This window comes from Ranitomeya variabilis, chromosome 7 (assembly GCF_051348905.1).
Source record: "Ranitomeya variabilis isolate aRanVar5 chromosome 7, aRanVar5.hap1, whole genome shotgun sequence".
Classification (NCBI taxonomy): Eukaryota; Metazoa; Chordata; class Amphibia; order Anura; family Dendrobatidae; genus Ranitomeya; species Ranitomeya variabilis.
In genome coordinates this window covers 42,730,301-42,745,775 of record NC_135238.1, presented here as the reverse complement: position 1 = coordinate 42,745,775, position 15,475 = coordinate 42,730,301, and the positions used below count along the sequence as shown (strand labels likewise).

General features: G+C 56.4%; 1 protein-coding gene across 2 annotated transcripts in view; it reads right to left on the bottom strand.

Moving 5' to 3' along the window:
- The window catches only part of LYRM1 (LYR motif containing 1), a 31,848-nt gene that overhangs the window by 16,164 nt on the left and 209 nt on the right, over positions 1-15,475 (bottom strand). The window contains exons 1-2 of one of the 2 annotated variants that reach the window (XM_077274960.1): positions 15,327-15,469; positions 3,661-3,836 (exon numbers count right to left, since the gene is read on the bottom strand). In XM_077274960.1, the coding sequence (XP_077131075.1) occupies positions 3,661-3,819 (159 nt within the window). In that variant the 5' untranslated portion in view covers positions 3,820-3,836; positions 15,327-15,469. Of the gene's footprint in view, positions 1-3,660; positions 3,837-15,326; positions 15,470-15,475 lie in introns of those variants that run through there. The other variant, XM_077274959.1, reaches the window with a different exon arrangement.

Genomic DNA, 15,475 nt, shown 5'->3' with positions numbered 1-15,475 from the left:
AGAAATAGGGCACAAACCTTGGTTACATACATGTATGAGACGCCTGTGAAACTCCCTATGTCTGCAGGAGGTCTACGCCAGGAGGAACAGTACCCAAAGCCTAAATCAAAAGGCTGCTAGTGCTACTGTGAGTAGCCTGTGTGGCCTAACCGTGCTACCATGGCCTGCAGTGTCCCCAGACTTGTCTCCCATCGAGCACACCTGGGACGTCATTGGGCGGCAATCACACAGGAGCTGCCAGCAGTGGATCTTGATGATTTGCCCCAAGGGAATTCAGGGAGGCAGAACTTTCCACTGACGACAATCAATAACCTCACTGATAGCTGCTAAGGCTGTAAGTGCGAGGATTTCTGCACATAGCTCATACTCAATACTGAATAAATTGACATTTTATGAAAATTGTGTTTCCATCCTTTCATCATTTACAGACCAGTAACCTGTCTACCCACCCTGTGATCTCCAGAATTCCACCACTTTTCCTATGTTGAGGAGTGTGTATAGCAGGTAAGCAGTGCACCCAGTGGTCAGACACATGGCAGCACAATGTTAGGTGAACAGCGCCCCCGAGTGCTCAGACATACAGAAGTGCAACGTCAGGTGAACGTCTAGATTCTAAAGCCATACCAAGGGCGTGCTTGTTTTCAATGGGTGAAAAGGAGAAAGTCGCACCCAGGAAAACAAAACTCTAGGGCTCTTCTTTTTCAAATGATGGCTCCTTCTCTCACCAAACGTCATCTGCCAGGAAAAAACGAGTTTCTAAAAAACTACAAATCCAATGGTGCTCTGTCAGCCGCAGGTATAAATGTTCTAGAATTCTCCAATGACTGTCCTTCAAATTAAAGAGGACCTCTCCAGTCACAGATCTCCAGATCACAGTCTCCACCTATAGATCTCCAGATCAGTCACAGTCTAAAGCCATAGATCTCCAGATCAGTCAGTCTCCATCCACATATGTCCAGATTACAGTCTCCACATCAGTCAGTCTCCACCCTTAGATCTCCAGATCAGTCAGTCTCCAGTCAAAGATCTTCAGATCACAGCCACAGTCTCCATATCACAGCCACAGTCTCCAGCCAGAGATCTCCAGATCACAGCCAGAGATCTCCAGATCACAGCCACAGTCTCCAGCCAGAGATCTCCAGATCACAGCCACAGTCTCCAGCCAGAGATCTCCAGATCACAGCCACAGTCTCCAGCCAGAGATCTCCAGATCACAGCCACAGTCTCCAGCCAGAGATCTCCAGATCACAGCCACAGTCTCCAGCCAGAGATCTCCAGATCACAGCCACAGTCTCCAGCCAGAGATCTCCAGATCACAGCCAGTCTCCAGCCATAGATCTCCAGATCACAACCACAGTCTCCAGCCATAGATCTCCAGATCACAGCCACAGTCTCTAGCTATAGATCTCCAGATCACAGCCACAGTCTCTAGCCATAGATCTCCAGATCACAGCCACAGTCTCCAGTCATAAATCTCCAGATCACAGCCACAGTCTCCAGCCATAGATCTCCAGACCACAGCCAGTCTCCAGCCATAGATCTCCAGATCACAGCCACAGTCTCCAGCCATAGATCTCCAGACCACAGCCACAGTCTCCAGCCATAGATCTCCAGATCACAGCCACAGTCTCCAGCCATAGATCTCCAGATCTCAGTCACAGTCTCCAGCCATAGATCTCCAGATCACAGCCACAGTCTCCAGCCATAGATCTCCAGATCACAGTCACAGTCTCCAGCCATAGATCTCCAGATCACAGCCAGTCTCCAGCCATAGATCTCCAGATCACAGCCAGTCGCCAGCCATAGATCTCCAGATCACAGTCACAGTCTCCAGATCACAGTCTCCAGCCATAGATCTCCAGATCACAGCCACAGTCTCCAGCCATAGATCTCCAGATCACAATCAGTCTCCAGATCACAGCCACAGTCTCCAGCCATAGATCTCCAGATCACAGCCAGTCTCCAGCCATAGATCTTCAGATCACAGCCACAGTCTCCAGCCATAGATCTCCAGATCACAGTCAGTCTCCAGCCATAGATCTCCAGATCAGTCAGTCTCCAGCCATAGATCTCCAGATCACAGCCAGTCTCCAGCCATAGATCTCCAGATCACAGCCACAGTCTCCAGCCAGAGATCTCCAGATACAGTCACAGTCTCCAGCCATAGATCTCCAGATCACAGTCTCCAGCCATAGATCTCCAGATCACAGTCACAGTCTCCAGCCATAGATCTCCAGATCACAGTCTCCAGCCATAGATCTCCAGATCACAGTCACAGTCTCCAGCCATAGATCTCCAGATCACAGTCACAGTCTCCAGCCATAGATCTCCAGATCATAGTCACAGTCTCCAGCCATAGATCTCCAGATCACAGTCACAGCTTGGCAGACTTTCGTCATCTATCTAACCCCATAAATAAACAGATTTAAAGCTTAGAAGTCTGTGCCACTTTGCCTACTATGTGGGGGGTGTGGTTGCCAGGGCTGTGGAGTCTGTAAGCCAAACCACCGACTCCGACTCCTCAATTTCCCTGACTTCCGACTCCGATTTCACAGCACTGGTCACTGCTGATCATGTACATAAAGTGCAGCACAGATTCATCTCCACTAAAAGCCCAGATCCTTAGATCAGGAACAGAACAGACGTTTCATAATGTTCCCAAATTCTTATGAAAATATTTACAGCACATCCCGCTTTGTACTACTGTACACTATTTATTATATATTTTAGGAGTCGGTCCATTTTATACTGACTCCATCAAAATGGACACTGACTCTATAACTCCGACTCCACAGCCCTGGTGGTAACCTACTGTAGCTTGTTCTTCAAGGGTGGGGCCAATCTGTCTAAACAACTGATTGGTCGATTTCACAGTAGAGAATTAATTCCACACCTTAAAGGGATCCTGTCAGCTGATGCATGCTGCCCAAACTGGCATGTATCAGCCTCTGCGATCACAGCCATGAATTTTTCACTCTGTAATGCTGCGGCGTTTCAGAAAAAAAACACACACTTTTAATCACCGCCGTTGACCAAGACGCATGGGTGACTAGCCATACAGACGGGCCCCCGGTGACTTCTCACCACCCGCTGGCAGTGAGTGATAATCCTCTGCCTTTGCATGCAAGTAGGCAGAGACTTATCAGTTCCTTTGTATTAAGAGAGGCTGGACATGGCTAATGTGACCACATGTATGTAAATCGCATATTTTTGGTCACGTGCCGGCCACTCCTGGAGAATCCTGACAGTGTGCAGTGTAGATTCACAAGTCTGCAGTCACATACAATGACTACAGACTTGTACCCCAGGATCGGTCAACCCCTCTAAAGGACTTGTCCCATAGACATACCACCTCTACAGAGGACAGGTAATAAATGTATGGGGATGTATCTGATGGGACCTCCACCAAAAATGATGTCCAAAGGTCCCTTGCATGAATGGAGCATGACTGAGCATGTGCGACCACTGCAGTATTCACTCTCAATAAGAGTGGTGGTCTCACATGCTCACTGCCGCTCCATTCAGACAGCCCCCATTCCTAGCATCAGAGGGGGTCTCAGCACTCCATAAATCTATCTAGCCTGTGGATGGATGGATATATGCTGTTTATGGCACCGCCCCTTTAATTCCTGCTGACATTGGCTGCCGTCATACACATACATGTTTATTTTTGCGGAACAGCGCTCGGGCCTCCTCTACAATGTACCGCCTCTCCTTCATGGTCTCGTCCTCCAGTCCGGATGAAGACGTCCACTTTCTCGCTATCCGGAATATTTTCCGATAGAGGCCAAGGACTTCCTGACGTGTGACGGCCGCCATTGTAGAAACATGTGAGTCTGGAGGAGAAAGACCGGCATTAGCACAACTAGCGTATACAGTACAGACACAACGGTGACGGCTCTGAATATAGGGGACCCCGTCACCCCCGCTCTTACCCCTCTGATAGGAGGCACACGTTGTGGTGAGGGCTCTGAATATAGGGGACCCCGTCACCCCCAGCTCTTACCCCTCTGATAGGAGGCACACGTTGTGGTGAGGGCTCTGAATATAGGGGACACCGTCACCCCAGCTCTTACCCCTCTGATAGGAGGCACACGTTGTGGTGAGGGCTCTGAATATAGGGGACCCCGTCACCCCAGCTCTTACCCCTCTGATAGGAGGCACACGTTGTGGTGAGGGCTCTGAATATAGGGGACCCCGTCACCCCCAGCTCTTACCCCTCTGACAGGAGGCACACGTTGTGGTGAGGGCTCTGAATATAGGGGACCCCGTCACCCCCAGCTCTTACCCCTCTGACAGGAAGCACACGTTGTGGTGATGGCTCTGAATATAGGGGACCCCGTCACCCCCAGCTCTTACCCCTCTGATAGGAGGCACACGTTGTGGTGATGGCTCTGAATATAGGGGACCCCGTCACCCCCAGCTCTTACCCCTCTGATAGGAGGCACACGTTGTGGTGAGGGCTCTGAATATAGGGGACCCCGTCACCCCCCACTCTTACCTCTCTGATAGGAGGCACACGTTGTGGTGATGGCTCTGAATATAGGGGACCCCGTCACCCCCAGCTCTTACCCCTCTGATAGGAGGCACACGTTGTGGTGAGGGCTCTGAATATAGGGGACCCCGTCACCCCCCACTCTTACCCCTCTGATAGGAGGCACACGTTGTGGTGAGGGCTCTGAATATAGGGGACCCCGTCACCCCCAGCTCTCACCCCTCTGACAGGAGGCACACATTGTGGTGACAGCTCTGAATATAGGGGACCCCGTCACCCCCGCTCTTACCCCTCTGACAGGAGGCACACGTTGTGGTGATGGCTCTGAATATAGGGGACCCCGTCACCCCCAGCTCTTACCCCTCTGACAGGAGGCACACGTTGTGGTGACAGCTCTGAATATAGGGGACCCCGTCACCCCCAGCTCTTACCCCTCTGATAGGAGGCACACGTTGTGGTGAGGGCTCTGAATATAGGGGACCCTGTCACCCCCAGCTCTCACCCCTCTGACAGGAGGCACACATTGTGGTGACAGCTCTGAATATAGGGGACCCCTTCACCCCAGCTCTTACCCCTCTGACAGGAGGCACACGTTGTGGTGAGGGCTCTGAATATAGGGGACCCCGTCACCCCCAGCTCTTACCCCTCTGACAGGCGGCACACATTGTGGTGATGGCTCTGAATATAGGGGACCCCGTCACCCCCAGCTCTTACCCCTCTGACAGGCGGCACACGATGTGGTGACAGCTCTGAATATAGGGGACCCCGTCACCCCCAGCTCTTACCCCTCTGATAGGAGGCACACGTTGTGGTGATGGCTCTGAATATAGGGGACCCCGTCACCCAAGCTCTTACCCCTCTGATAGGAGGCACACGTTGTGGTGATGGCTCTGAATATAGGGGACCCCGTCACCCCAGCTCTTACCCCTCTGACAGGCGGCACACGATGTGGTGACAGCTCTGAATATAGGGGACGCCGTCACCCCCAGCTCTTACCCCTCTGACAGGAGGCACACGTTGTGGTGATGGCTCTGAATATAGGGGACCCCGTCACCCCAGCTCTTACCCCTCTGACAGGCGGCACACGATGTGGTGACAGCTCTGAATATAGGGGACCCCGTCACCCCCAGCTCTTACCCCTCTGATAGGAGGCACACGTTGTGGTGATGGCTCTGAATATAGGGGACCCCGTTACCCAAGCTCTTACCCCTCTGATAGGAGGCACACGTTGTGGTGAGGGCTCTGAATATAGGGGACCCCGTCACCCCCAGCTCTCACCCCTCTGACAGGAGGCACACGTTGTGGTGATAGCTCTGAATATAGGGGACCCCGTCACCCCCAGCTCTCACCCCTCTGATAGGAGGCACACGTTGTGGTGAGGGCTCTGAATATAGGGGACCCCGTCACCCCCAGCTCTCACCCCTCTGACAGGAGGCACACGTTGTGGTGATGGCTCTGAATATAGGGGACCCCGTCACCCCCGCTCTTACCCCTCTGACAGGAGGCACACGATGTGGTGAGGGCTCTGAATATAGGGGACCCCGTCACCCCCCAGCTCTCACCCCTCTGATAGGAGGCACAGGTTGTGGTGAGGGCTCTGAATATAGGGGACCCCGTCACCCCCAGCTCTCACACCTCTGACAGGAGGCACACGTTGTGGTGACAGCTCTGAATATAGGGGACCCCGTCACCCCCAGCTCTCACCCCTCTGACAGGAGGCACACGATGTGGTGAGGGCTCTGAATATAGGGGATCCCGTCACCCCCAGCTCTCACCCCTCTGACAGGAGGCACACGTTGTGGTGATGGCTCTGAATATAGGGGACCCCGTCACCCCCGCTCTTACCCCGCTGACAGGAGGCACACGTTATGGTGACAGCTCTGAATATAGGGGACCCCTTCACCCCAGCTCTTACCCCTCTGATAGGAGGCACACGTTGTGGTGATGGCTCTGAATATAGGCGACCCCGTCACCCCCAGCTCTTACCCCTCTGACAGGAGGCACAGGTTGTGGTGAGGGCTCTGAATATAGGGGACCCCGTCACCCCCAGCTCTTACCCCTCTGACAGGAGGCACACGTTGTGGTGATGGCTCTGAATATAGGCGACCCCGTCACCCCCAGCTCTTACCCCTCTGACAGGAGGCACAGGTTGTGGTGAGGGCTCTGAATATAGGGGACCCCGTCACCCCCAGCTCTCACCCCTCTGACAGGAGGCACACGTTGTGGTGAGGGCTCTGAATATAGGGGACCCCGTCACCCCCAGCTCTTACCCCTCTGACAGGAGGCACACGTTGTGGTGATGGCTCTGAATATAGGGGACCCCGTCACCCCCAGCTCTCACCCCTCTGACAGGAGGCACAGGTTGTGGTGAGGGCTCTGAATATAGGGGACCCCGTCACCCCAGCTCTTACCCCTCTGACAGGAGGCACACTTTGTGGGGATGGCTCTGAATATAGGGGACCCCGTCAACCCCAGCTCTTACCCCTCTGACAGGAGGCACACGTTGTGGTGACGGCTCTGAATATAGGGGACCCCGTCACCCCCCACTCTTACCCCTCTGATAGGAGGCACACGTTGTGGTGATGGCTCTGAATATAGGGGACCCCGTCACCCCCAGCTCTCACCCCTCTGACAGGAGGCACACATTGTGGTGACAGCTCTGAATATAGGGGACCCCGTCACCCCCGCTCTTACCCCTCTGACAGGAGGCACACGTTGTGGTGATGGCTCTGAATATAGGGGACCCCGTCACCCCCAGCTCTTACCCCTCTGACAGGAGGCACACGTTGTGGTGATGGCTCTGAATAGAGGGGACCCCGTCACCCCCAGCTCTAACCCCTCTGACAGGAGGCACACGTTGTGGTGACAGCTCTGAATATAGGGGACCCCGTCACCCCCAGCTCTTACCCCTCTGATAGGAGGCACACGTTGTGGTGAGGGCTCTGAATATAGGGGACCCTGTCACCCCCAGCTCTCACCCCTCTGACAGGAGGCACACATTGTGGTGACAGCTCTGAATATAGGGGACCCCTTCACCCCAGCTCTTACCCCTCTGACAGGAGGCACACGTTGTGGTGAGGGCTCTGAATATAGGGGACCCCGTCACCCCCAGCTCTTACCCCTCTGACAGGCGGCACACATTGTGGTGATGGCTCTGAATATAGGGGACCCCGTCACCCCCAGCTCTTACCCCTCTGACAGGCGGCACACGATGTGGTGACAGCTCTGAATATAGGGGACCCCGTCACCCCCAGCTCTTACCCCTCTGATAGGAGGCACACGTTGTGGTGATGGCTCTGAATATAGGGGACCCCGTCACCCCAGCTCTTACCCCTCTGACAGGCGGCACACGATGTGGTGACAGCTCTGAATATAGGGGACCCCGTCACCCCCAGCTCTTACCCCTCTGACAGGAGGCACACGTTGTGGTGATGGCTCTGAATATAGGGGACCCCGTCACCCCAGCTCTTACCCCTCTGACAGGCGGCACACGATGTGGTGACAGCTCTGAATATAGGGGACCCCGTCACCCCCAGCTCTTACCCCTCTGATAGGAGGCACACGTTGTGGTGATGGCTCTGAATATAGGGGACCCCGTTACCCAAGCTCTTACCCCTCTGATAGGAGGCACACGTTGTGGTGAGGGCTCTGAATATAGGGGACCCCGTCACCCCCAGCTCTCACCCCTCTGACAGGAGGCACACGTTGTGGTGATGGCTCTGAATATAGGGGACCCCGTCACCCCCAGCTCCACCCCTCTGATAGGAGGCACACGTTGTGGTGAGGGCTCTGAATATAGGGGACCCCGTCACCCCCAGCTCTTACCCCTCTGACAGGAGGCACACGTTGTGGTGATGGCTCTGAATATAGGGGACCCCGTCACCCCCAGCTCTTACCCCTCTGACAGGAGGCACACGTTGTGGTGATGGCTCTGAATATAGGGGACCCCGTCACCCCAGCTCTTACCCCTCTGACAGGAGGCACACGTTGTGGTGACAGCTCTGAATATAGGGGACCCCGTCACCCCAGCTCTCACACCTCTGACAGGAGGCACACGATGTGGTGAGGGCCCTGAATATAGGGGATCCCGTCACCCCCAGCTCTCACCCCTCTGACAGGAGACACAGGTTGTGGTGATGGCTCTGAATATAGGGGACCCCGTCACCCCCGCTCTTACCCCGCTGACAGGAGGCACACGTTATGGTGACAGCTCTGAATATAGGGGACCCCTTCACCCCAGCTCTTACCCCTCTGATAGGAGGCACACGTTGTGGTGATGGCTCTGAATATAGGCGACCCCGTCACCCCCAGCTCTTACCCCTCTGACAGGAGGCACAGGTTGTGGTGAGGGCTCTGAATATAGGGGACCCCGTCACCCCCAGCTCTTACCCCTCTGACAGGAGGCACACGTTGTGGTGATGGCTCTGAATATAGGCGACCCCGTCACCCCCAGCTCTTACCCCTCTGACAGGAGGCACAGGTTGTGGTGAGGGCTCTGAATATAGGGGACCCCGTCACCCCCAGCTCTTACCCCTCTGACAGGCGGCACACATTGTGGTGATGGCTCTGAATATAGGGGACCCCGTCACCCCCAGCTCTTACCCCTCTGACAGGCGGCACACGATGTGGTGACAGCTCTGAATATAGGGGACCCCGTCACCCCCAGCTCTTACCCCTCTGATAGGAGGCACACGTTGTGGTGATGGCTCTGAATATAGGGGACCCCGTCACCCAAGCTCTTACCCCTCTGATAGGAGGCACACGTTGTGGTGATGGCTCTGAATATAGGGGACCCCGTCACCCCAGCTCTTACCCCTCTGACAGGCGGCACACGATGTGGTGACAGCTCTGAATATAGGGGACCCCGTCACCCCCAGCTCTTACCCCTCTGACAGGAGGCACACGTTGTGGTGATGGCTCTGAATATAGGGGACCCCGTCACCCCAGCTCTTACCCCTCTGACAGGCGGCACACGATGTGGTGACAGCTCTGAATATAGGGGACCCCGTCACCCCCAGCTCTTACCCCTCTGATAGGAGGCACACGTTGTGGTGATGGCTCTGAATATAGGGGACCCCGTCACCCAAGCTCTTACCCCTCTGATAGGAGGCACACGTTGTGGTGAGGGCTCTGAATATAGGGGACCCCGTCACCCCCAGCTCTCACCCCTCTGACAGGAGGCACACGTTGTGGTGATGGCTCTGAATATAGGGGACCCCGTCACCCCCAGCTCCACCCCTCTGATAGGAGGCACACGTTGTGGTGAGGGCTCTGAATATAGGGGACCCCGTCACCCCCAGCTCTTACCCCTCTGACAGGAGGCACACGTTGTGGTGATGGCTCTGAATATAGGGGACCCCGTCACCCCCAGCTCTTACCCCTCTGACAGGAGGCACACGTTGTGGTGATGGCTCTGAATATAGGGGACCCCGTCACCCCAGCTCTTACCCCTCTGACAGGAGGCACACGTTGTGGTGACAGCTCTGAATATAGGGGACCCCGTCACCCCAGCTCTCACACCTCTGACAGGAGGCACACGATGTGGTGAGGGCCCTGAATATAGGGGATCCCGTCACCCCCAGCTCTCACCCCTCTGACAGGAGACACAGGTTGTGGTGATGGCTCTGAATATAGGGGACCCCGTCACCCCCGCTCTTACCCCGCTGACAGGAGGCACACGTTATGGTGACAGCTCTGAATATAGGGGACCCCTTCACCCCAGCTCTTACCCCTCTGATAGGAGGCACACGTTGTGGTGATGGCTCTGAATATAGGCGACCCCGTCACCCCCAGCTCTTACCCCTCTGACAGGAGGCACAGGTTGTGGTGAGGGCTCTGAATATAGGGGACCCCGTCACCCCCAGCTCTTACCCCTCTGACAGGAGGCACACGTTGTGGTGATGGCTCTGAATATAGGCGACCCCGTCACCCCCAGCTCTTACCCCTCTGACAGGAGGCACAGGTTGTGGTGAGGGCTCTGAATATAGGGGACCCCGTCACCCCCAGCTCTTACCCCTCTGACAGGCGGCACACATTGTGGTGATGGCTCTGAATATAGGGGACCCCGTCACCCCCAGCTCTTACCCCTCTGACAGGCGGCACACGATGTGGTGACAGCTCTGAATATAGGGGACCCCGTCACCCCCAGCTCTTACCCCTCTGATAGGAGGCACACGTTGTGGTGATGGCTCTGAATATAGGGGACCCCGTCACCCAAGCTCTTACCCCTCTGATAGGAGGCACACGTTGTGGTGATGGCTCTGAATATAGGGGACCCCGTCACCCCAGCTCTTACCCCTCTGACAGGCGGCACACGATGTGGTGACAGCTCTGAATATAGGGGACCCCGTCACCCCCAGCTCTTACCCCTCTGACAGGAGGCACACGTTGTGGTGATGGCTCTGAATATAGGGGACCCCGTCACCCCAGCTCTTACCCCTCTGACAGGCGGCACACGATGTGGTGACAGCTCTGAATATAGGGGACCCCGTCACCCCCAGCTCTTACCCCTCTGATAGGAGGCACACGTTGTGGTGATGGCTCTGAATATAGGGGACCCCGTCACCCAAGCTCTTACCCCTCTGATAGGAGGCACACGTTGTGGTGAGGGCTCTGAATATAGGGGACCCCGTCACCCCCAGCTCTCACCCCTCTGACAGGAGGCACACGTTGTGGTGATGGCTCTGAATATAGGGGACCCCGTCACCCCCAGCTCTCACCCCTCTGATAGGAGGCACACGTTGTGGTGAGAGCTCTGAATATAGGGGACCCCGTCACCCCCAGCTCTCACCCCTCTGACAGGAGGCACACGTTGTGGTGATGGCTCTGAATATAGGGGACCCCGTCACCCCCAGCTCTCACCCCTCTGACAGGAGGCACATGTTGTGGTGAGGGCTCTGAATATAGGGGACCCCGTCACCCCCAGCTCTTACCCCTCTGACAGGAGGCACACGTTGTGGTGACAGCTCTGAATATAGGGGACCCCGTCACCCCCGCTCTTACCCCTCTGATAGGAGGCACACGTTGTGGTGACAGCTCTGAATATAGGGGACCCCGTCACCCCCAGCTCTCACCCCGCTGACAGGAGGCACACGTTGTGGTGACAGCTCTGAATATAGGGGACCCCGTCACCCCCAGCTCTTACCCCTCTGACAGGAGGCACAGGTTGTGGTGATGGCTCTGAATATAGGGGACCCCGTCACCCCCAGCTCTCACCCCTCTGACAGGAGGCACAGGTTGTGGTGATGGCTCTGAATATAGGGGACCCCGTCACCCCCGCTCTTACCCCGCTGACAGGAGGCACACGTTATGGTGACAGCTCTGAATATAGGGGACCCCTTCACCCCAGCTCTTACCCCTCTGATAGGAGGCACACGTTGTGGTGATGGCTCTGAATATAGGGGACCCCGTCACCCCCAGCTCTCACCCCTCTGACAGGAGGCACACGTTGTGGTTACAGCTCTGAATATAGGGGACCCCGTCACCCCCAGCTCTCACCCCTCTGACAGGAGGCACACGTTGTGGTGATGGCTCTGAATATAGGGGACCCCGTCACCCCCAGCTCTTACCCCTCTGACAGGAGGCACACGTTGTGGTGATGGCTCTGAATATAGGCGACCCCGTCACCCCCAGCTCTTACCCCTCTGACAGGAGGCACAGGTTGTGGTGAGGGCTCTGAATATAGGGGACCCCGTCACCCCCAGCTCTCACCCCTCTGACAGGAGGCACATGTTGTGGTGAGGGCTCTGAATATAGGGGACCCCGTCACCCCCAGCTCTTACCCCTCTGACAGGAGGCACACGTTGTGGTGATGGCTCTGAATATAGGCGACCCCGTCACCCCCAGCTCTTACCCCTCTGACAGGAGGCACAGGTTGTGGTGAGGGCTCTGAATATAGGGGACCCCGTCACCCCCAGCTCTCAGCCCTCTGACAGGAGGCACACGTTGTGGTGAGGGCTCTGAATATAGGGGACCCCGTCACCCCCAGCTCTTACCCCTCTGACAGGAGGCACACGTTGTGGTGATGGCTCTGAATATAGGGGACCCCGTCACCCCCAGCTCTTACCCCTCTGACAGGAGGCACACGTTGTGGTGACAGCTCTGAATATAGGGGACCCCGTCACCCCAGCTCTTACCCCTCTGACAGGAGGCACACGTTGTGGTGATGGCTCTGAATATAGGGGACCCCGTCACCCCAGCTCTTACCCCTCTGACAGGAGGCACACGTTGTGGTGACAGCTCTGAATATAGGGGACCCCGTCACCCCAGCTCTTACCCCTCTGACAGGAGGCACACGTTGTGGTGACAGCTCTGAATATAGGGGACCCCGTCACCCCCAGCTCTCACCCCTCTGACAGGAGGCACACGATGTGGTGAGGGCTCTGAATATAGGGGATCCCGTCACCCCCAGCTCTCACCCCTCTGACAGGAGGCACACGTTGTGGTGATGGCTCTGAATATAGGGGACCCCGTCACCCCCGCTCTTACCCCTCTGACAGGAGGCACACGATGTGGTGAGGGCTCTGAATATAGGGGACCCCGTCACCCCCCAGCTCTCACCCCTCTGATAGGAGGCACAGGTTGTGGTGAGGGCTCTGAATATAGGGGACCCCGTCACCCCCAGCTCTCACACCTATGACAGGAGGCACACGTTGTGGTGACAGCTCTGAATATAGGGGACCCCGTCACCCCCAGCTCTCACCCCTCTGACAGGAGGCACACGTTGTGGTGACAGCTCTGAATATAGGGGATCCCGTCACCCCCAGCTCTCACCCCTCTGACAGGAGGCACACGTTGTGGTGATGGCTCTGAATATAGGGGACCCCGTCACCCCCGCTCTTACCCCGCTGACAGGAGGCACACGTTATGGTGACAGCTCTGAATATAGGGGACCCCTTCACCCCAGCTCTTACCCCTCTGATAGGAGGCACACGTTGTGGTGATGGCTCTGAATATAGGGGACCCCGTCAACCCCAGCTCTTACCCCTCTGACAGGAGGCACACGTTGTGGTGACGGCTCTGAATATAGGGGATCCCGTCACCCCCAGCTCTCACCCCTCTGACAGGAGGCACACGATGTGGTGAGGGCTCTGAATATAGGGGATCCCGTCACCCCCAGCTCTCACCCCTCTGACAGGAGGCACACGTTGTGGTGATGGCTCTGAATATAGGGGACCCCGTCACCCCCGCTCTTACCCCTCTGACAGGAGGCACACGATGTGGTGAGGGCTCTGAATATAGGGGACCCCGTCACCCCCCAGCTCTCACCCCTCTGATAGGAGGCACAGGTTGTGGTGAGGGCTCTGAATATAGGGGACCCCGTCACCCCCAGCTCTCACACCTCTGACAGGAGGCACACGTTGTGGTGACAGCTCTGAATATAGGGGACCCCGTCACCCCCAGCTCTCACCCCTCTGACAGGAGGCACACGATGTGGTGAGGGCTCTGAATATAGGGGATCCCGTCACCCCCAGCTCTCACCCCTCTGACAGGAGGCACACGTTGTGGTGATGGCTCTGAATATAGGGGACCCCGTCACCCCCGCTCTTACCCCGCTGACAGGAGGCACACGTTATGGTGACAGCTCTGAATATAGGGGACCCCTTCACCCCAGCTCTTACCCCTCTGATAGGAGGCACACGTTGTGGTGATGGCTCTGAATATAGGCGACCCCGTCACCCCCAGCTCTTACCTCTCTGATAGGAGGCACACGTTGTGGTGATGGCTCTGAATATAGGCGACCCCGTCACCCCCAGCTCTTACCCCTCTGACAGGAGGCACAGGTTGTGGTGAGGGCTCTGAATATAGGGGACCCCGTCACCCCCAGCTCTCACCCCTCTGACAGGAGGCACACGTTGTGGTGAGGGCTCTGAATATAGGGGACCCCGTCACCCCCAGCTCTTACCCCTCTGACAGGAGGCACACGTTGTGGTGATGGCTCTGAATATAGGGGACCCCGTCACCCCAGCTCTTACCCCTCTGACAGGAGGCACACGTTGTGGTGACAGCTCTGAATATAGGGGACCCCGTCACCCCCAGCTCTTACCCCTCTGATAGGAGGCACAGGTTGTGGTGAGGGCTCTGAATATAGGGGACCCCGTCACCCCCAGCTCTTACCCCTCTGACAGGAGGCACACGTTGTGGTGACAGCTCTGAATATAGGGGACCCCGTCACCCCCAGCTCTCACCCCTCTGACAGGAGGCACACGTTGTGGTGACAGCTCTGAATATAGGGGACCCCGTCACCCCCAGCTCTCACCCCTCTGATAGGAGGCACACGTTGTGGTGAGGGCTCTGAATATAGGGGACCCCGTCACCCCCAGCTCTCACCCCTCTGACAGGAGGCACACGTTGTAGTGAGGGCCCTGAATATAGGGGACCCCTTCACCCCAGCTCTCACCCCTCTGACAGGAGGCACACGTTGTAGTGAGGGCCCTGAATATAGGGGACCCCGTCACCCCCAGCTCTTACCCCTCTGACAGGAGGCACACGCTTGGGCCCATTGGACACAGATCCCTCAATAATGGGGGTCTCCTCTATCAGACATTCAGAGCGTTTCCCACAAATTATTCCCTCACATTATCACACGTCCACACTAGTGCACAGCAGCTGGTACAACCGTCTGACAACAGGCGTAGCATCACCCGCTGGGTGTCCGACAGTTGCCATGACAACTCTACTGCCACTGGCGTCTCTCTGTTGACTGACGGGGCAGGAGAAGGCGCCTGGACAATCCCTTTAAGTACAACTGTGACCTCCATTCACCACAAGATCAGAATAATGTCACACTGGGGTCCTGAGTAAAACTGTCCCTTTTGTTGTCCTTCATCACCTGAGCTAAATTCCAGATTAAAACAGCTGATAACAGAGAGAAAATAGCTGCAATTGACGGTGGTGACAATAAACCCCCGACATCACTGCTGTGCGACTGGCGCCTCTCCAGAAAACTACATCTCCCAGCATGCCCCTGACCTCCCCCCA